Source organism: Malaclemys terrapin, chromosome 2 (genome assembly GCF_027887155.1).
Source record: "Malaclemys terrapin pileata isolate rMalTer1 chromosome 2, rMalTer1.hap1, whole genome shotgun sequence".
Classification (NCBI taxonomy): domain Eukaryota; kingdom Metazoa; phylum Chordata; order Testudines; family Emydidae; genus Malaclemys; species Malaclemys terrapin.
The window spans coordinates 108,666,099-108,686,472 of NC_071506.1; the positions used below are offsets into that span (position 1 = coordinate 108,666,099).

Consider the following 20,374-nt stretch of genomic DNA (forward strand, 5'->3'; position numbering starts at 1 on the left):
ACATCTCACCTGCATATAGAAAAACACAGTCTGTATTGTATGGGGCTTTTCCTAGGGATGCACACACCTCTCTGTGACATGGTGCTATTTTTTCCTGCAACCTGCTTTCAGGAGTGGGGTGTAACTTGTATATCCTTTGTAAGTCTTACTTGGTAACAAAGTGTAATTCCTTAGCAGAGCAGCTTTTGCCGTACGTGGCTAGACATGTCTGTTTATAAACTATATTATCCAGAAGAAAAATTACCAATATATATTGAGTTTGGTGAACCTGACTTGAATTGGGTATTTGACTATTACCAGCTGGACAACTGCTGACTAGTGGACCAGAAGAGACAAAGAGAAAAGAAGGTAATTCTTTCTGTATACAGGGTCACAGACATGGAGAAGAAGGATGCAGTTATCCTCTGCCATTTAGGGCACAGATAACCCTTCACACCTGAAGGGTACAAGGTCACTGTTACAGAATGGCTGGCATATTTATCTGTTTAGATGTATAGAGAACTTGCATTTCTGGTTAAACAGTCTGCTTATTGGATCCTGCCAGTGGTGAATTTTTTTTTTTTTTTTTTTTAAGTGAGTAAGCTATCCTAAACTCCTATTCCCCAATGAGAAGTAAACTCTGTTTACCCACATTTACCCTCAGCTACACTACTGGATCCTGGGAGGGATGGGGGGAAAATCCCCCACCCCAAAAAAAACAAAATCTTCATTTCCAGTAGCAAGTTGTTCTATTATTCTATGCTAGACTTTACATGTATCTTATTATTATTAATAGTAGCTTTTTGGCTGCTAAAGTAACCCTGAAAGGGAGACATTTATGATACATTAAAAATGTCACATGATGTGACAAAATGTGTTACATACTACCACATGGGAAAATATTTCAGAGTTTAAACATACAGTGACAACTAAGTCATCCGAATGACATTAATATGGTAAGATTTTGGATAATCAAAAATTTTATATACATGTACATATTTAAATGTATCCATTTTAAAATAAACTATTTAGGGAAAACATTCAAATGGAGTTTTAACTAAAACATGTCAACAAAACCATTTGACAGAATATTTCAACACATTAACCATAAAATGGTAAAAATCACATAAAATTAGCATATTTAACATTTTATGTCATTATCTGCAAGTACCTTGCAAGAAAAGTCCCCTTTTAGAAACAGGACAACATAAGCAGCTGTAAGGCAATGTGTCAAGGGTCACCACCGCAGCTGGGGATAGCCAGGTTGAGGTTCCTCTTCTAAATATTGGGGTCCCGCAGGCTCCAAAAGAATCCCGAAGCTACAGAGCACAGGTGGGAACTTCAAGAAGAGAAATCTATCTATGCTCTGTAGGAGCTGGTTCTGCTCACCTTGGATCCAAATCACCCAGGAGCTGGATATTAAACTAATGTGTCCGAAGCACTTCCAACCAGAGCTGCTGCAATAAAGAGAAACTATGGTAAGGTCAAGCGATAGACTCTCCCTGGAAATAATCCCTGCTGCACTCTGGAGACAAACCCGCGGACACCTGCTCACCCCTAGCGCGGTGCTCCCACGCAGACACTCCCTACTCCCCACAGAGACACTCTTTCCCACGGCCTGCCAGGTAGGAAGACACCAGACTCCCGATACACCCCTCTCCTTACCCTCCCCCCCATATAAAAATCCCAGAGATCCTACCCCCAAAATAACCCCCCGGGAGCCCCAAATCCCTGATTCCAAGAGCGCGCCTAAGCTCCCACACCCACAGACCCTCCCCCCAAAGGAAAAGATTCGTTAGGGACCCCCCAAAAGAAAGACCCGCTCGGGGGCTGCTGGGTCTGCTTTGTGCGGCGCTGTCACCACATCCCCGCCCCAGGCGGCAGCAGCACCAGCAGCGCCGCCTTCCCCAGGGAAAGGCGGCAGCTGCCGCGGCCAAGCGCCCGACCCCGTCCCCGGCCGCAACCGGCCAGGGGCACTCACCGCAGGGCGCCGCCGCTCCCACCATCCTCCTCCCGGGGCGGCTGCAGCTCACCTCTCACCCCCGCCCGCCTCCCTCCGCTGCTGCTTCCGCTCTGCTCGGCGCGTAGCGTGCGGGGCAGGGGGAGGAGACAGCGGGGTCCTCCCCTCGCAGCCAGGCGGGCCGGGCTGGCTGGACTCGGGAGACTAGAGGCGGCTTGTCTGGCCGGGGGCTTCTCGGTCCGCGCCCAGGTCAGGACGGGGCGCTCGCTCGCTAGGAGTCCCGGCGTGCAGCGCTGGGGGCCGGGCCCGGGGTTCGGCGGGGAGCCGGAGGGGAAGGGGGCCGGGGCTTTGGCGTTGGGAGACGGAAAGACGCTGCGGGGGGCGGGGTCCCTGCCCCACGGAGCCAGAGGGGGCTGGCTGGGCGCCAACCGCTCGGGTCGGACTTTACACGGGGGGCGCTGGTGGCATGTCCGGCTCCGCAGCCTCGTCCTTCTTACAGAAAAGATTCTCGGGTTCCCTCGGGTGCTCTGCAGCCTCCATCGCCCTGGCACGGGTTGTCCCCAGGGGTGCTCCTGGTCTGCTGTTTAATCCTCAATATACGGACAAGCCACTAAAGCCCTGATCCAGCAAACGCTTGAGCGCCTGCTTTATTTTAGACAGGAGAGTAAATTTCCTGCCCTTGCTGTCCATCATGGCACTGTTTGGGCTTTAAGTTAAGCATGAACATGTTTGCAGCATCAGGGACCAGGTGAAGTGTGGAGAAATCGCATTGTTCTAAGGCGTTAAAGGAGGGTAGAGTGCTTCAGAGGACCCAAATTAACTGATTGTGTAACCTCATAGTCTCGTAGTGTTGTACAATACACAGTTTCTCAGCTCAGTCTCTCCTCCTTCTGCTTTGTTTTATTTTATTTCTGTTCTTTTTTGACTGTTTATTTCCTTGGATGCTGCTCCTCCTCCTCCCCGGGGAAAAAAAGTACATTAATGAAATTGCAAACTGAAATAAAACCAAGAAAAATTACTAGTAAATTTCCCATTGTGAGATGGTCACTTGCTCACATGTGGTATTTTGGATCACTCTTTAGGCAATTAATTATTTAACTTCTTCTTTATAAGATTGCTACAATCTGGAACTATCATTTGCTGTTCAGTTTTTGGTGTGTTTTGTTTTTTTGTTTGTTTTTTTAGGGAAAAAATCAGTTTTAATTACTACAAAGTAATTTAAAATGAGATGTTATTTTTCTCTGAAACCTTATGTTATTTATTTCATGACCTTTGTAAATTTTAAGCTTTCAACATTAATATTGCATTAAATGTGATTTTGCATGTTGATTTATTTGGCATATGATGTCAGCAAGCTGTTAAATCTCTGTTTTGGGGAACAGAGCAGGGAAGAAGGGCATTGTAGCTGTGCTTTGGAGAGGAAGCTATCAGTGTAAAAGTATCTCCCTCTCTCCCCAATGGGGGAAATGGGTGAATGTCCCCTTTAATATTAGCCCCCCATTTAAATAGAGCTGCTTCCTACAGAGTCCTGTCCAGCAAACTGAAATTAAGTACAGTTTGAGAAACCTCTGGGACCACACCTAGAAAAAGGAGAAAAATTTGAAAAGAGCAGCCTTGCTATAATGCTTTCTATTCTTTATAATCAATTCCTTTAACCTAGTGGTTTCCACATTTCTGAAAGCTGAACTTCCTTTCAGGAAAATGGAGACCATTCTTGCCCCCCTTCAGTCCGACCATGTGTTGTGAAAAGGCAATTTAAAAATAAGCTGTGGAAATTTATCTTCAAACATTCCAACCAACCCCAATTAAATCCTCGTGTATTTCTTTAGAATCTCATTGCTACTGTGTTATACTGTGCATGAATGGAACACAAGGGTAATGCATAAAATGGTATGTAAAGATTTGTTTAAGAATATAGAACAAAATTTCTAAAACATCTACCCATGCAGGAATTCTGGATCGTCCCATAGATGATATCTGCTCAAAATAAAGTGATCTGAGGTGATAGAAATATTGTCAATAGGTTAGGACCCACATTTAAATTCTGTTAATAAACTAAAGGCAAACCTGATATGAATAAAATATTTTCATGATCTTTTAAACTGCCAGTTTTTAATAGTGCTTTTATTCAGACAAAATTCCAGTTGAAGCTAATAATAGCAATTAATGAAAGTTCTCCCTGATTGCAGGATCAGGACTTCCGTGCATGGTACAAAATATTGGTTGGGGAATATATATTTTTACCTTCTACACAGACAACATAAGTATACAAGACCATGGAAAGTTTTACAGATGTACCAAGAATAAAAGAAAGCTCTGATATTGGGCAACAACAGGACAGAGTGGTGACTGAAGAGGAATGGCTGCAGAAATGGAAAATGAGACAAATTGGATTTCATAAAGAACAAGGACATCCGTATGTAACTCTTCCTTCTACTTAAACTGTAATGAACGATAATGGAATAATTTGACTTTCATAAGGCCCGTCATAAAAATGTAGCCTGGGTACAAACATCAAAGTGTTTTGTACTAGCCTTGTTCAGAGCTTCTATAGTTATGGTTGTTTAAGCTGCCATCAGAAGGATAATGGAGAGATGGAAAGATCACCTTGCTTGTCAAACTTTTACATCTTAAATGAGATCTTTAGGCCCCGAAGCTTATATATGGTGTGTGTTTTCTGATGTGAAATACTTCTGCAGTATTTATGAATTGTTTTAGACCCCAGTCTTGCAATATGTAGTGCATATGCACGGCAGTTTACCCACATGATGCACTGTTACATTGCCAAAGTTGAGTTAAATACAAGAAGTAAATAGTGTAGAGTAAATTCACATGTTTTAGGTTCGTTCAATTTTAATAATCTAAAGTAGCCCTTTCAGAGGTGGGGAATTCTTTTGCCTGAGCAGTAGGCTGTGCCCATTTATAACGGTAATTGAATTTACATTTTTTTGTTTAATTAAATGTCTATTAAAAAGTGGATGTTATATTGTAAATTAATGGAGACAGTTTGAAACACCAAAGTATAGTACACTTGGGGTTGAGTGGAAGCTTTTAGCTGGGCTATTGCATTATGCCTGGCATCGCTGTATCTATAGCTATGGGTTACTTTGACCAATTACCCGTCCCAAGGTGAGGGTTTACACCTATACCTTAATCTCTGAAAGTTCAGCCCCCAAGAATGACTACAGTAGAGAGGTTATCAATAGAAAGAGGACCCCCAAGGTGAATAATAGAGACTGCATAGTGCTGTTTCTATAATAATTACTTTTATTAGCAATCAAACAACACTACACACACTGCAATTTGTTAAAGGAGAGAGAGACCAATACAAAACACATAGTATTTGCATTACTCACACCATGCCTTGTGGAAAAACCTGAAGTGCTAGTCTAGTCATCCTCCTCATCCTCACCACTACCAGTGGTCATCATCCTGGTTTCTCCCTCCCACCCAAGGCACGTAGGCCACAATGCAGCTTTTATAATCAGTTGTGCTGATGCCCACTGGGGTTCATACATATTTATGATGGTTTTAGGAGCCCCTTTCCTTATTTGACTTTCCATACCTCACTACTTCTGGGGTGTGGCATTTTCCATAGGCTAACTTGTTAGTTCCCCTTGTACTCATTAACGTTTGTGTCACTTACCACCATAGTAACAGAAAGTCTCTAACATTTCACTCAGGCTGCCAATGGTCATGTTGCGGTGTCTACTGAGCTCTCAGACGTTTTTATCCAAACTCAGCACTTCTTTTAAAAAATCAGTGTATCACAAACAGAGACACAAATTCAGCGAGTTTATTAGTAGCTTACTTAGCTCTATTATAAAGGTAAGTTAGCATAACTTATCCTAAAGCCTAATTTGGCTAAACTAAATATTTTACAGCCAAAGGCCTATAGGCCCTATGTTTATATCATTAATTAATACTTATATTTTACCTTTATAGCCTATAAATATCTTATATCTTTTATGCTTGGCAACACTGGCTTTTCAACTATGAACATGAAACAATTCCAATATTAAATAGTTATTTATTTTTCTTCTGCAGGATTTTAAGGAAGTATCTGGATGTTCTTCTTAATGGCAGGAGTGGACTCAGGATATTTTTTCCACTTTGTGGCAAAGCAGTAGAAATGAAATGGTAAAACACAGCCCTTTAGGAGTAGAAATTTCTAAGTTTATTTTTCTTGGAAAACACATTATCCTGTTTACATATCTGTAAATAAGTGAACATAATAGTCATTCCTCTATTTTCACCATAAAATATAGTTCCTTTGCTTTTACATGCTCACTAGAGATTTTAAAAGAAGGCAGCATTTAATTCTTCCAGGTTTTCCAGTGATGAGGTAATAGTAACAAAGTTTGCAAACATTCATATAGGAAAAATAACAGCTGTATAAAAATTTGATGTCCACAAAAGCAGCTAGGTTACAAAAGAGTAAACTGTTTAAAACTTTTGGTATGGTAAGTTGATTGAGAGCTAGAAAAAATTGCCAGGCACCTATTATCGAAATAGGGAGAGTGGGCACCAATGAGCTTCAAGGAAAATGACCTCTTAAGAAGCACAGTACCTTACACCTGGCTGCTAGGAAGTGGGAGGGTGCTGGGATTCCTACCAGGGTGCTCTCCCAGGACCCTACTTCAGGAGTATCATAGTATGTACTATCTGCTCATTAGTAAATGTTTGTTTAACTTTAAGCTTTTCAATCTCTGGGGACTAGGAGGGAGGAGAAGCTCTGTCATCGCTTCCTTCCATCATGTCCCCCTTCTCCCTCCCACCATCCCCCAAAAAAGGTTGGGGGAAGGGGGTGGAGTGTCTCTGCTACTACTCTGTACCAACATAGCCTCTTAGTTAGTACAGTCTCTGTTTTGCCAAACAGCAGCAGTGTGAAAGAAATGTGATTCTTATCAGTTTAACTGCTGCACAGAGTTCTGCACAGTGAACCTGACCAGTGTGTTGTTAATTTCATTCTGCTGTTGTTTGGCAAAGCCAGGCAGCAGCATAGGTCTTGAGCTGTGTATCTTGAGACACGAGAGAACAGTAGTAGTAATGTGTAAAATGTGGTAATGCTGAGTCATTCAGGCAGGGCCGGCTCTAACTTTTTTGCTGCCCCAAGCAGCAAAAAAAAGCGCTGCCCTGCCGAGCCTCCTCCCTCCCCTCCCCCCCCCGCCGAGCACCGCGCCGCCGGAGCGCCCCTTCCCCCCATGGAATGCCGTGCCGCTCCGCGCTGCCCCCCGCCACCCCAAGATTGGCCGCCCCTTACCAGGTGCCGCCCCAAGCATGTGCTTGGTTGCCTGGTGCCTGAAGCCGGCCCTGCATTCAGGCATGCAGTATAAGATTGCCTTTTTTTTTTTTTTTTTTAAACTCATGTCATGTATTAATATTGATCACGGTTACTAGAGATTTCACTTCTATCCCTTGGCATGGGTTGGCATCCATCTTCAGTTCAAATTTGGAAAATGTTCTTCATAACCAGTGTTTGAGAAAGTGATGGTCTAGCTCCTCATGCTTGCCAGAGAAAGTTTCTTACTATTCAACAGCATTTGAGGTTTTCAAACCTTGATGTTGTAATAACTTTAACAGGATGTGAAATATCAAGCAAACACTTTATCCACAGAGTGACTGAATCCTTTGGTCATCCACCATGGGAGGGAAGTATTATTATGGGTCATTGTAGGGCCCCCATATTTTCCATTAATATAGTAAAAATGAATAACCCATTGCATGTAAAGCTTATCAAGTTCATACAAAGTGCATTCCTTAGTTCATATCAAGATCTACTAAAATAACCATGTAAAATTGCATTAAAATCAGATACTGTGTTTTTTTCCAATAAAGTGTGAAAACTCCAAGATTAAAAATACCTTGTCAGATAGGATCTAGATAAATCCTATCTGACAAGAGCCAGGATTCTGAAAAAAATTGCTGTAATAAACCACTGTTCTGTAGGAGACACACATATACCAGAGCCCCATCTTGAGGTAGAGAAAGGATGAGTATAAATCAAAATTATGTAATAAGAACTATGAATCACAAGTAAACATGAAAACTTTTATTGCTGTGCATAGGTTAGCTGACATGGGACACTATGTAGTTGGTGTGGAACTCAGCGAATGTGCACTGAAGGAATTTTTCACAGAACACAATCTTTCTTATTCTGAAGAAACAATCCCAGGGATTTCTGGAGCCAAAGTTTTTAAGGTTTGTTTTGTGCTTGCATAGTCAAATATTTTTATATACTTGATGATGCATTTTAGGGATAGCTGAGCAGGCCAAACTATTCTTTAGCCATTTAGAGCTTCTTTGCCTTGCTTTTCATCTTTCACCTGTTCTAAAGAGGATTCGGAGAGAGAAGCATCAAAGTTGAATTTTGTATTGGGTAATTATTCTCAAGCTGTTATTTAGTTTGGCCCTCATTCAGCAAGACATTTAAGTGCCTAACTTTAAACACTTTGAAGTTAATGGGACAACTCACATGCTTAAAATTAGACACTTGCTTAAATGCCCTAATGAATCAGTTGTATGCCATGGTGTTGTAGCCATGTTGGTCCCAGGAGATATTAGAGAGATGGTGGTTGAGATAATATCTTTTATTGGACCAACTTCTGTTGGTGAGAAAGACAAGCTTTTGAGCTACTCAGAGCTCTTTTTCAGGTCTGGGAAAGGTACTCCCAGTGTCACAGCTAAATACAAGATCAAACAGATAGATGATGTGCTAACTACTTATGCTAAGGGACCAGTCAAGGTGAAGTGGCCTGTTAACACTCCTGTAGTGGTAGGACAAAAAAGGTGGGGGGGGTTAGTGATTACAGATTGTTGTAATAAGCCATAAATCTAGTCTCTTTAGTAAAAGATATTACCTCAATCACCTTTTCTCTCTCTTGGAACCTTTAAGCCCATGCCTCATGACAGTGGTGAAGCAGCAGTCACAGCGCCTTGAGATACATCAATAAGGAAAAAGTGAAAGAACATTCCTCCTAATCCCTCCCCCACTTAGGTTTTTTATTTTAAAATATATCTATATTAAAATATGTTGTTCACTAAAAGCTGTTTCCCTGCTTTTCATTGTAGAGTACCTCTGGGAACATTTCTCTGTACTGTTGCAGTATCTATGATTTGTCCAGGTAGGAATGAACAGCATTTTTTGACAATCACATTTTTAACAAATATTGTTAGGTTATGTTTTGTCTGAACTAGCCAAAAACATTTGAGAAGTAAGGACCAAATCATAAGAAGCACTGAGCATCTGCAACTCTGACTGATGTCTGTCGCAGGCGAATATCTCCAGGTTGCCCCTTAGGGGTGAGAGCAGGCACCTTGATTACCTCCTGTGTTCTACAGACAGCCACAACCCTGTGGTCTGTTTCTGGGATACAGAGTACAGCCCTGCAGCTGTGCCTTGTATGAATCTACCCCCTTTCAGAGGCTATAAAGCAATCCATACAAAAGGAAAATACTTCCCTGATCCCTCCTCCCTCTTCATTGCGCAAGAGAGAAGGAAGTAATTTCTCAAGCCTTACAGGCATTCTCAGTTCCTTAATATGAGTAAAGGTTAGGGCTTACTCATGATAGAATTGTAATAAAGATAACCAGCCCAGGCCATCTGCTTCTCCAGAGGGCTCAGCAGACAGCATGTGAAAGCCACAGTGAGTGCTACAGGACTCCTAGTCTGGGAGCTCTGCTTGCCACCTCTACCACCCTGATTTCCTCCCTTTTAAGGGCCTGCCTCCAGGCCTGACCCACCTCACAGGTGTGAGAGGTTGGGGCTGATTGTGACCACAGGAGTTCCTTAACTTTGCCTTGTCGGTGGGAGTGGGGCATGTCATCTGTCCCACCATGCTACTGTGTGGGAGATGCAGTTATTCAGCATCTCTCAGAATCAAGCCCTGCCTGCTTGTTACTGACTGGGCTCAGTCCCTCATAATGCCAAAATGTTCTCAGTACCCAGAGCAGTCAATGGGCCAGATTTACCAGTCCATTAAGGGGGCTTTGCACCTGTTTTCTGGCTCAAAACTTCCAGATCCAGCCAGTGGAGGCTTTCCTTTGTGCCTGTGAATTATTGGGTGGTACAAAGCCACCTATGCCACTTTCCAGACTCCAGCATAGGGAGGGATACAAAGGAATCTTAAATCACCTTCCTTGCCTCTGATCATGTGCTGAATACAGTTCAGCCCAACCAGAAAATCTGTCCCATAGGGAGTTAAGGGCACTCAGCATCTGCAGGATAGTCCCAGTCTTGCAGTTCTTCTTTAGATAAAACTCCCTCTAGGATTGGTTAGTTTTGCCTCAATATGAACCTCAGGAGCAGGCTGTTAATATGAGCAGTATTGACCATTAGCTTTACAGAACTATTAAGGAAATCAATCATTTATCTTTGTAAATGATAAGAGTGTCAGAGCTAGTAGAGAGAAGGCATAATTTGTAGACTTGGAGACTGGAATGTGGTGTTGGCTCTAAGATATTTTATATTTTGGGTAAAATATCCAAAGTTATTAACATAACAGATGGTCACTAAACCTTTTGCTGACTTAGCTGATTCTCTTTTGTTTGTGTGATTAAGCTGGCCTTGCAAGAATGGAAGTTTTAATATAAAAAATATCTCTGTTCCATCCAAAGTGACAAGGTAGAAAAAGATTTAGACAATGTTGCTGCTTGCACAACAGGCACCTTTAAAACTTTCCAGCTATCATCAGATACACAGCCAGGAAATGTTCAAGCTTATTGTCAGCAATTTTTTAAAATGTTAATGATTTTTAAATATAGTTGTAAGTAACATGGCAAAATGTATAACCTCCATCATACCAATATGGAATTATGTTTCAAAGCAAAACAAAATATGTAACACATTAGCAGTGCTGTCAGTGGGACTCACTAGACCAAATAGTGAGGAGATGTGGTCTGTTATCTACAGAGGACAAAATAAACTGGAGTCACATGCATGTGTTGTGAATTTTCCTCTACATTCCTGTTTTGTTTTGTTTTTGAATAAGATGCTCTTATTCAATGTTCTAAAAGAGTGGTGAAAGTGTGAACATCTTTCTGTCAATACAACAACTGGAAGACTCCTTTAGTATAGAAATGCGTCAATACTATTGTGGCTTCTGTCCACACGCAATATGGGTAATACTCAGTTAGTAACTACAGCAGTTAAGCTTATTTCACGCTTGCCTTGGCTGGCCTGTGATCAGTCACTTTTGTTCTAAATTCAGAACATAATTTGTGCAGGGGAACCTAGATGTTCATGCCCTGTGTCAGAATGAGACAATTCAGACTTTTTTTTGCTAGTTAATGAGTAACAGGAATTATTACTCTTTGCAGGAATGCTGTGTTGTATCTAAAGCAGTTAAACTAAGCAATCAATTGACAGGTTTCAGAGTAGCAGCCATGTTAGTCTGTATCCGCAAAAAGAAGAACAGGAGTACTTGTGGCACCTTAGAGACTAACAAATTTATTAGAGCATAAGCTTTCGTGGACAAGTACTCCTGTTCTTCTTTAAGCAATCAATTGTGGCTCATAATAATTCTGAGTGCTATAATCTGTGTACTTACTAAACACACCTATGGGGCCCAATCCTGAGCCCTTATTCAGGCAAATATTGCCTTAAATCAGTGGGATTTTTGCTTGAATTTAATCTTGAGGATTGGGCCTAAAGATTGTATTTAAACCAGGGATGGCCCAGGAGTCACATCTGGCCTGCCACATCATTTTATTTGGCCCATCACAGGACAGCTTAGGGCAGGAGATCCAGCAGAGACAAGGGCAGGAAGAGGGCAAGGCATCACTGGGGAGGGTTCCATAACATTACATTGTGGCAAGAACAGCGGGCTGGAACGAGGAGCTAGGCCCAGCCCTGTGGGACGGGAGCCACCTCTGCCAGGGTGAGTGGAGGGTAGGCTCATTCTCCAGCCCACCCTCCTGGGCCCTCTCACCACACAGGGACAGGACCCTACCCCTCAACCACCCAGACCCTTGTGTCACATGCCTCCAGGGATAGGGCCTGGCCTGACTCCTCTCCTTACCCCTCTTCCCTCTCCCCACATCACAGCTCCCAGGAGTGGTGCAGGACATGACGCACACACACCTGTGTCACATACCCCATCATCCCAAAGGGTTTTAGTGGTTTTTATGGCCTTCTACTGCCTTAAAGTTGCCCATCCCTGATATAAACGATTGTTTTATTTATTATCATTTGTATTACAGTAGTGCCTAGAATTCCAAACCAAGTTCAGGGCCCTTGCACAGCTAGGTGCTGTACAAACACAGTGGGAAACAGAACCTGCCCCAAAGAGTTTACTGTCTAAGTAGACAGTACAGTTAAGAGGTGGGAGGAAAAACAGAAGCACAAGGATGTGAGGTGGTTTCCCCAAGGCCATACAGCAGGCCAACGGCAGAGGTGGAAATGGAACCCAAATCTCATTAATCCAAATCTAGGATTGTGTTCACGAGACTATGCTTCCCCTCCCCCTCACTTAAATTGCTGGCTCTTAAATATCATGTCTTGGTTGTGAGATGTTCTATTTAAAAGCCAATTGTAAGTGCATGTAGAAGGCAAAGTAGTGTGATCTCCTCTCCTTGCAGACCTTTAAAAGAAAACAAGCTTTTAAAATCTTTCATGTCTCATTGCATCAGACAGAGAAATACAGGACAGGGTTTCAGGTCAGAAGCCGAAAACTTGATGATGATGTGCTTAAAACAAAAATCACACTTTCTTCTGTTGTTGATGTTAGTGGACTCTGAAATGAAGCCCAGTATCAGGTGGAAAGCTGCTGGACAATTTCAGGATATCACATATTTTTTGTTTTAAGGCAAATTTATTTTAAACTCTTCTTTGGAATTATGTCACTTACTCCATTGTTACACGGCACACTAAATCACAATTTTCATATTTACCTGAAGGAAAACTTACCTAATGTCACCCTGCTAATTCCCACCGGCAACTACTGAGGACAGTTCTCTTTAGCAGTAGACTTTATCAAACTGAATTTGGCTGCCAGTGCCACATCAGCCAACACAAATAGTCCTGATCAATTTGTTGGATTAAAGCAAGCAGCAATGAGTCTTAGCTCTTCTCAAGTGAAAAGATACCTCAGAATAAACATCTGGGGCATATGTTTGAGTCTTGATTCTGAGTTGCAGGTGAGCTGAGCTTAGTGCACATTGAGGAGAATGGAGTGAACTGCTTTGAGCCACCTCTGTGACCCTCTTGGATCTGGAAGTGCCCAAGGATTGCTGCAGTCCTTGGCATAAATTAGTGGTATCCCCAGAGTTTCTATATATTATGACTGCCTGAAACTGCCTCATAACCAAGAACAGCGGTGCTCAAACTAGATCTCTTCTTGCCCCTGGCACACCCTTGCCAAAGGGCAACAGAATCATTCCACCATTTCTGTGGCACCCAGAGAAGGCCTTTCCACAGGAAATGTTCCTTGAGGCCCATTTCAAAATGTTTTATAGCATAAAGGGGCCAGACCATAGCAGCATATCAGCCCTCTATGTATATGCACAGCCTATCAGAAATTGTTCACTTCTTTTGCAAAAGTGTTTCAGTCAAACTACAAAAAACAAGATCATTTTAGTTTTTAATATAAAATCTCTTTTCCCCCCACCCCCTATTTGTAGCACAATTGCTGGCAGGTTTGATGGGATTTGGGACAGAGGATCTCTAGTAGCCATTAACCCATGTGATAGAGAACAGTAAGTAATGTATTTATTTTATGACTGTTTTCTTTCTGATATGTTGTGAAAGGTACAGCCTATCTTCCTGGCACTGACTAATCAGCCATTCCTCGCTTAGCTTAAACCCTGAGTAATCCAAGCCAGTCCTTCTTTGCCACGTGGGGCAACTAGAGTTACTGAACACTGTGTTCTGAATCACAGAGCTCCCTTCCAGAAATGGTCTCACCAATGCAAATAATACTATTGGCATAAGGACAGTATAGTAGAACTTCAGAGTTAAGATCACCAGAGTTACAAACTGACCAGTCAACCACACACCTCATTTGGAACAGATGTATGCAATCAGGCAGCAGCAGAGACGACACACCCCTTCCCCCCCCGCCCCCCAAAAAAGCAAATACAGTATAGTACTGTGTTAAATGTAAACTACTAAAAAAGAGGGAAGGTTTAAAAAACATTTTTTATAAGATAAAGAAACTGTTTCTGTGCTCATTTAATTTAAATTAAGATGATTAAAAACAGCATTTTTCTTCTGCACGGTAAAGTTTCAAAGCAGTATTAAGTCTATGTTCAGCTGTAAACTTTTGAAAGAACATCTATAACATTTTGTTCAGAATTACGAACATTTCAGATTTACGAACAACCACCATTCCTGAGGTGTTCATCCAGAACTCTGAGGTTCTACTGTATGTTGCTTATTATGTTCTATATCTAAAGCTGCTGTTCCCTTCTAGTGGTAGATTTGCACAGAGCAGGATGCAGATCTGAATTTTACTTTTACTCTTTGCTTTCCATGTTTGTTTGTTTTGTTTTTGGCCTCTACCATTTTCAGCCTTTTCTGCCTCACTCCATCCTCTTTATTCTCCTTTTCCCCTTTATTTCCCTTCTCCAGTCATTCCCATGACCCTCTCTTTTCACCCTACCCCTACTACTGGACATTAAGTTACATTGAATACAAGGCCCTTACTTTGTTTACAAAAAAAAAAAAAAAAGCCAAGAATTAACAAAATCAATACTGTATAGGCCATTCTACAGTAACTATAGACTATTGCAGACTTAAATACTATCTCAGCTTTACATTTTCTTGTTTTTGTTAGTTCATATTAAAAAATGGTGTGTGTGTACATGTGCATAAGGTAGATTTTTATTAATTTTATTTAGGATTTCATGTTGCATGTTTACTGCATGGAATTTTACATTAGAAGTACCTCAGTTAAATTAGTTTATGTGTATTTCAAACATGCATTTGAACTGTTCTGCATAGGAATACATTATGTTTCTTTTTTGCTGAACATTTTGAGTACTCTATGTACCATATATTTACAAAATAATCACAAATGCAAATATTTATTTTTTCTTTTTAGCTATGCCAATTTGATGTTGTCTCTAATGAAGAGAAGCTGTTGTTATCTCTTGGTTACTGTTTTATATGATTCAAATAAACATAAAGGTAAGAACTTTGAATCATTTTGTTTAGAAGTTAAGTAAAATAATTTTTTACCTTTACACTAATGAATTTATACACACACACACACACACGGTAACAATTTTGCCTCAGTTCGTGTCAACAGGCTTGGTGCTCAGATTTAGTATGTTTTTCTGTTTAACTATATTTTGGCATTCACAATAGCAAAAGTTTGTGATTTGATTTTGGGGGGGGTATGTAAATTTATTTATAACCCTGTTTCCACTTGCTTCTCAGTTTTGGGGGGAAAATTCCTACAAGGCAGACACTTTTCATGCGTGGTCTCAATTCAAAGGGTTTTGTTTTTTTGAGGGTGTGTGTGGGGGTGAATTGTGAAACAAAATGCAAAACAACGTTGCCTTCGCTATTTTTTGTATAATATATAGTGTGTCCTGTTTGTCTCCTGCTGTGTCCACCTCCTTGGCACCCTTCCCCTACCCTAACATTGCTCCCTCACTTGCACCCTCATTATCTGAAAATCATATTATATTTTTGATGGATGCTAACTCAGGATTTTCAGTACCTCATGACCTAAAATCAGGAATTATTGCCCAATTTACTGTAGCATGGCTACCTCACAGGTGTTATGATAATTCATTAACGAATGTTTGTAAATGCTTTGAAGATGAAAAGCTCTATGTAAGCATTAAGTATCATTACATCAGGCTGATTAATTATTTTTATTAAACCCAGAAGCTCCTTAAGTTTTCCTTGATAATTATTAACTTAATACAAATAAGTTTTCCACTGCTTTTTAACTACACTAAGTAATTGTTGTTGAAAGAAAAAGTCTTATAATTAATAACCTATAATAACTTTTTTTTTATATTTTAACATTTTCCCTTGTATTTGGTCAGTGTTTGCTTCATTGTTATATTAGAAGGGTCATTGTGACTTTTGCCAATTCAGCTTTCCCTTTTTTTTCCAGGTCCACCATTTTATGTTCCTGATTCTGAAATTAAAAGTTTATTTGGTAAGTTATCTCCACTGCAGTTATGATTTTTCTCAAAACATGTGGCAGACAAATGTGTTTATATTGTAGTGTTTTGACTCATCCTGAGGCAAATGATAGGGAAGTCTGTAAGGTTGTTTGCTTCTTGTACAAAATCTGGAGATAATATAGACATATAGTTCGAAAATAAATATCCTTTTCACTCCAGGGTTATTGATATCAGGGAAAAACATCACTTTCCTAAAAGGTATACAGGCTCATTGTTTAAATACACATTTTAAAGGAAATTTGAACCAATGCTACCAGTAAGACATATACTGTCCCTTTTTGGCCCAAGGTTACTTTCCATGCTGAGTCTCCAATCATTCAAACTCGATCCCAATGTTCATTCTTATTCCCACAGCTTCTCACTCTTGCTCCTGTAGTCACTTTCTCATGTCCTTTCTGTTCCAACATTTTGGTTTGTTGCCCCCATCACCACCACCCCCAACTCCCATTATCTGCTCCTTTTACCCTGATTTAACCCAGGAACCTTCCTCACCACCTGTGTGCTTTCTGCTATAATTTTGAAACCAAAGTTAACTTGCAGGGAAAAAGAGTATGATGATAGGAAAACACTGCGTTAAGGGAATTAAAGATCCAACTTAAAGCTACTGAAACAAGAAAATTGAGTTAAGGCTGACATTTCATCCTTGATATGCCTTACATTAAGCTTTGATACTACAGTTCCTGTAGTTTACACCCTCCTGAAACCTCTGAAGTGTCTACACCATGAATTATTCTTAATTAACAGTGGCATACAATTGTGAGAGAGGGCTAAATCCTGCTCACCTTATTTATGCTAGTCTACAAATGAGTTAAGTCAGCGAGATTTTTTCCTAATAGCGTAAAAATTCATGATTTAAAAAAAGCAAAACAATCTATCATAATCTTTCATCATATCTGTACCTTGCTATTCTTCCCTTTCAGGAAAAGTCTGTGAAATTAAGTGTCTTGAGAAGGTCGATGACTTCTCGGACCAGCACAAAGCCTGGGGACTAGATTATTTTCTGGAGGTAACATATCTGCTTACCTTAAAGTCTGTTCCTTGATGAAACGAGAGACAAAATTTATTAGCAAGGTGGGAAGAATTATATTTATCTCACTTGGAAATGAGCTGGATATTTGGAAATTCTGAAACACCTCAGGGTATGAAAACTGGATTATGGAACATCTTTGTCTTTTGAAGACTTTATGGTTTCAAAGTCAATTACACTGTACATCTGATTTGACTTACAGTATCTGTATTTTAAGATGCATAGCACTTAACCACATTGTTTATAAAGAGTTTCAATCATTTTAACTTTGTACCTTTGTCTCCTGTATTATTTCAAATAATTAAAATTAAAAAGTCATATATATAAAGAAATGACCATTCTCCATAGCTACCAATGTCTGTCTGTCTGTCTGGAGCTTTGCAGTCCCATCCCAGCTGTTCATAGTTCCAACCTGTGACCTAGGAACTATGCAGTGCTGACACCTGCAGCTTGAAAAGTTTGTTTTTTGTAATTCTGAGCTCCTGCCACTAGTGGCTGCTAAATAGAAGAGGCAGGAGGCTGCTTGGTGGCTGCTGTCTTTTTCTCCCTACCTCTGTTGCTCTGTGTTATGCAGAGTAGAGACTGGCTGGCAGACAGCAAAGCAGTATATTCAGCTGCAGCCAGGACTGGATGAGGGGGACACAGGCAACTAGAGGTGTGCAAGAAGGGTAAGGAAAGTAAATCAATTGAGAGGAGAGCAGAAGACATCGGGAGTAGATGCCACCTGAAATTTTCAATAACTGTGATAATCTTCCCCCTCTGTACAACAATTATGAGTCCAGCCACAGGAAGAAGGGTTGTATGGAGAATGTGGATTGTGGGCCCTAATAGAGACCCTTCTGCGGTTTGGATAAGCATATGAGCTTTAGGATATTTATCTGAACCCACATCTTTGAGGGTCTCCCATCGCTAGTTTATAGACACTAGTACAACTTTGCAAAAGGGAGTTTTAGTTTTGAGTCCCTAATAATAGATTAATTTTTAAAATAACCTAAAATTGACCAGGATGCTGACACAGTCTAATGTTCTTTCTCGATCCCCCATTACCTTATGCGGAGAAGGGTCTCTGAAACCGAAGCTGATTTACAGTATTACAAAAGGACATTTAAAGGGTGTGATGGGTAAGGCCTTCCTCAGGGGTCACACTCAGGCAGCTTCAAAGCCCTTTTCCACTTTCAAGGGTGTTTTGGGGTTTTGGAAAGTCTTTGGGCGGTGAAGTCTTGTCAGATGTTTTCCTCTCACCTACTCCATAACATGAATCAACTCCTTCTGAGGCACAGCAGTTTTCCTCCTGGTTGCTGCCCCTTCCCGTTATCAGCTCTCCTTTTTAAGCTTGCTTCCTCCGGCTGGAGTAGGCTCTGCAGGCACGTCTGTTTGGTAGGGATTGAGCCCAGAGGAACTCATTAGCCTTCTCCTGATTGGGATGGGGATGTGCCCCTTCAGCCAGGGGTTATGAACATTAGAGTTGGAAGTAGAAGCAATGTCTTGTATCAAGTATGTATGTCTCTTGCTCATAATTTTTTTTATTTTTTTTTTAGAGGCAGGTATAGCTAAAACAGTTGTTTGAAAATTTTGAGATTATCCAGTTTAAAAGATTTAGCTGTGCATTCAGTGTATTTGTATCTACATCCGATCAGTGCTCTGCAAACACTGTCCGCAGATATCCACAGATTAGCAGGACTTTTGAAATACATGGCAGTTTTCCTCCATTTCTGTTTATGGCAAGCTTTTGATGTTCATTGCAAACGTATTCAAAGAGCTGCAGACTCAGGTCTGATGCTTTCAGGATATTTGTAGTTGTAGCCAGTAATGAGTGATCGCTTTAATGAAACTTTAAGGTTTATTGTTGTTTTTTTTAACCCTTGAAGTTGATGGTGACAGGGTAGAGCAGGGGTGGGCAAACTACAGCCTGCGGGAAATTACGGCAATTCACGTCCCTGTGGCACCTGGTGGTGGGCAGCAGAGGGCTCCGTGCACTGCCCTCGCCTGTGGGTACCTCCCCCCGCACCTCCCATTGGCCGGGAATGGGGAACCACGGCCAATGGGACCTTTGGGGGAGGTACCCACAGGCAAGGGCAGCACGTGGAGCCCTCTGCTCCCTGCTCTTCCCCCAGGGGCCATGGGGCCAGGGCAGGCAGGCAGGTAGGAAGCCTGCCCTGGCCCCTGTGCGCGCCACTGCCACCCAACTCCCTGCCCTGAGCCCCCTGCCGCACCTCTCCTGCACGCCAGCCCGCTGCCCTGAGCCCTCTCCCGCACTCCGCACCCCTCCTGCACCCCAACCCCCTTCCCTGAGTCCCCTCATACACCCCACACCCCTCCTCTGCCCCAACCTGTATACCGCACCCCCTCCCGCACCCCAACCCCCGGCCCTACATACAATTTCCCCACCCAGATATGGTTCTCGGGGCAAAAAGTTTGCCCACCCCAGGGTAGAGAGCAAAGTAGGACCCCTACTGGTTGGCTATGTAAATACTGCTCTCCCAGCATCCCAGTCAGTTCCTTTGCTTGCAAGAGAGTCACTCATCTCAGAAAGATAAGCCAGCTACAGAGGATCAACAATGTGCTTTGGCGAATAATAAACTACAAGGATCAAGAGAAAAGCAACTCTCAAAAAGTAACCTCCAGGCACTGAGGAGAGGCAAGCAAGGTGAGTGTCCTGCAGTTTGATATTTTCAGAGAAGAAGTTGAAGGAAGTTCTTTCTCTTCTCCAGTGATACTATCTCTGTGCGATTCTCACTCTTGGGCCATGAGATACTCAAGGGATATTTGAAAATGAAAATTAAAGTAAAGCTGAAGTTAGCTGCAGTAATAAGGCCAAGGCCTACAGTGTGAACAAGGAGGTTTTAAAAAACATAAATACAAAAAGGAGCAAGTTACTCCTTAAAAGTCCAGGGTTGGACCTAACATTCAAGTTTGCCAAAAAAGACAGTAATCAGGGACAAAATCTATGCAAAAAATTGGCAGTCTAAGCCATGTAAGAGACATCCCTAAAGAAAAATCAACACTTTTATGGGCATGGGGGAAGTTTGATCCCATCTACCTTGGAAACAAGTTCTGGAACATGTTGAGTCTGAGGGCTTGTCTACACTGGCAATTTACAGCGCTGCAACTTTCTTGCTCGGGTGTGAAAAAACACCCCCCCGTTCACAGCAAGTTTCAGTGCTGTAAAGCGCCAGTGTAGACAGTGCACCAGCGCTGGGAGCTGCACCCCTCGTTGAGGTGATTTTTTTTTTTTTTTTTTTGAGTGCTGGGAGAGCTCTCTGCTC

At 41.7% G+C, this 20,374-nt stretch overlaps 2 protein-coding genes across 6 annotated transcripts in view; one reads left to right on the forward strand and one right to left on the reverse strand.

Annotated features, from left to right (window-relative positions):
* KDM1B (lysine demethylase 1B) overlaps positions 1-2,081 on the reverse strand; it is a 37,436-nt gene extending 35,355 nt beyond the window's left edge. The window contains exons 1-2 of one of the 5 annotated variants that reach the window (XM_054018350.1): positions 2,013-2,081; positions 1,151-1,433 (exon numbers count right to left, since the gene is read on the reverse strand). The gene's annotated coding sequence lies outside the window, so the exon portion shown is untranslated. Of the gene's footprint in view, positions 1-1,150; positions 1,437-1,960 lie in introns of all 5 variants that reach the window. The other 4 variants (XM_054018351.1, XM_054018348.1, XM_054018352.1 and 1 more) reach the window with 4 other exon arrangements.
* An 11-nt stretch (positions 2,082-2,092) lies between these two features.
* Positions 2,093-17,379, forward strand: TPMT (thiopurine S-methyltransferase). The gene is made up of 9 exons (XM_054018355.1): positions 2,093-2,188; positions 4,129-4,355; positions 5,987-6,079; positions 8,008-8,140; positions 9,011-9,063; positions 13,559-13,633; positions 14,980-15,065; positions 16,009-16,053; positions 17,002-17,379. Exons 2-9 carry the CDS (start codon positions 4,216-4,218, stop codon positions 17,121-17,123), a joined length of 747 nt encoding a protein of 248 aa, XP_053874330.1. The 5' UTR covers positions 2,093-2,188; positions 4,129-4,215; the 3' UTR covers positions 17,124-17,379.
* Positions 17,380-20,374: the final 2,995 nt, after the last annotated feature.

Excerpts from the sequence above, each read along its gene's own strand:
- TPMT (XM_054018355.1), top strand. The coding sequence starts at position 4,216 with ATGGAAAGTTTTACAGATGTACCAAGAATAAAAGAAAGCTCTGATATT. Across the intron at positions 9,064-13,558 it reads AGTATCTATGATTTGTCCAG|CACAATTGCTGGCAGGTTTG; the intron begins GTAGGAATGAAC and ends CCCTATTTGTAG. Across the intron at positions 13,634-14,979 it reads AACCCATGTGATAGAGAACA|CTATGCCAATTTGATGTTGT; the intron begins GTAAGTAATGTA and ends TTTTCTTTTTAG.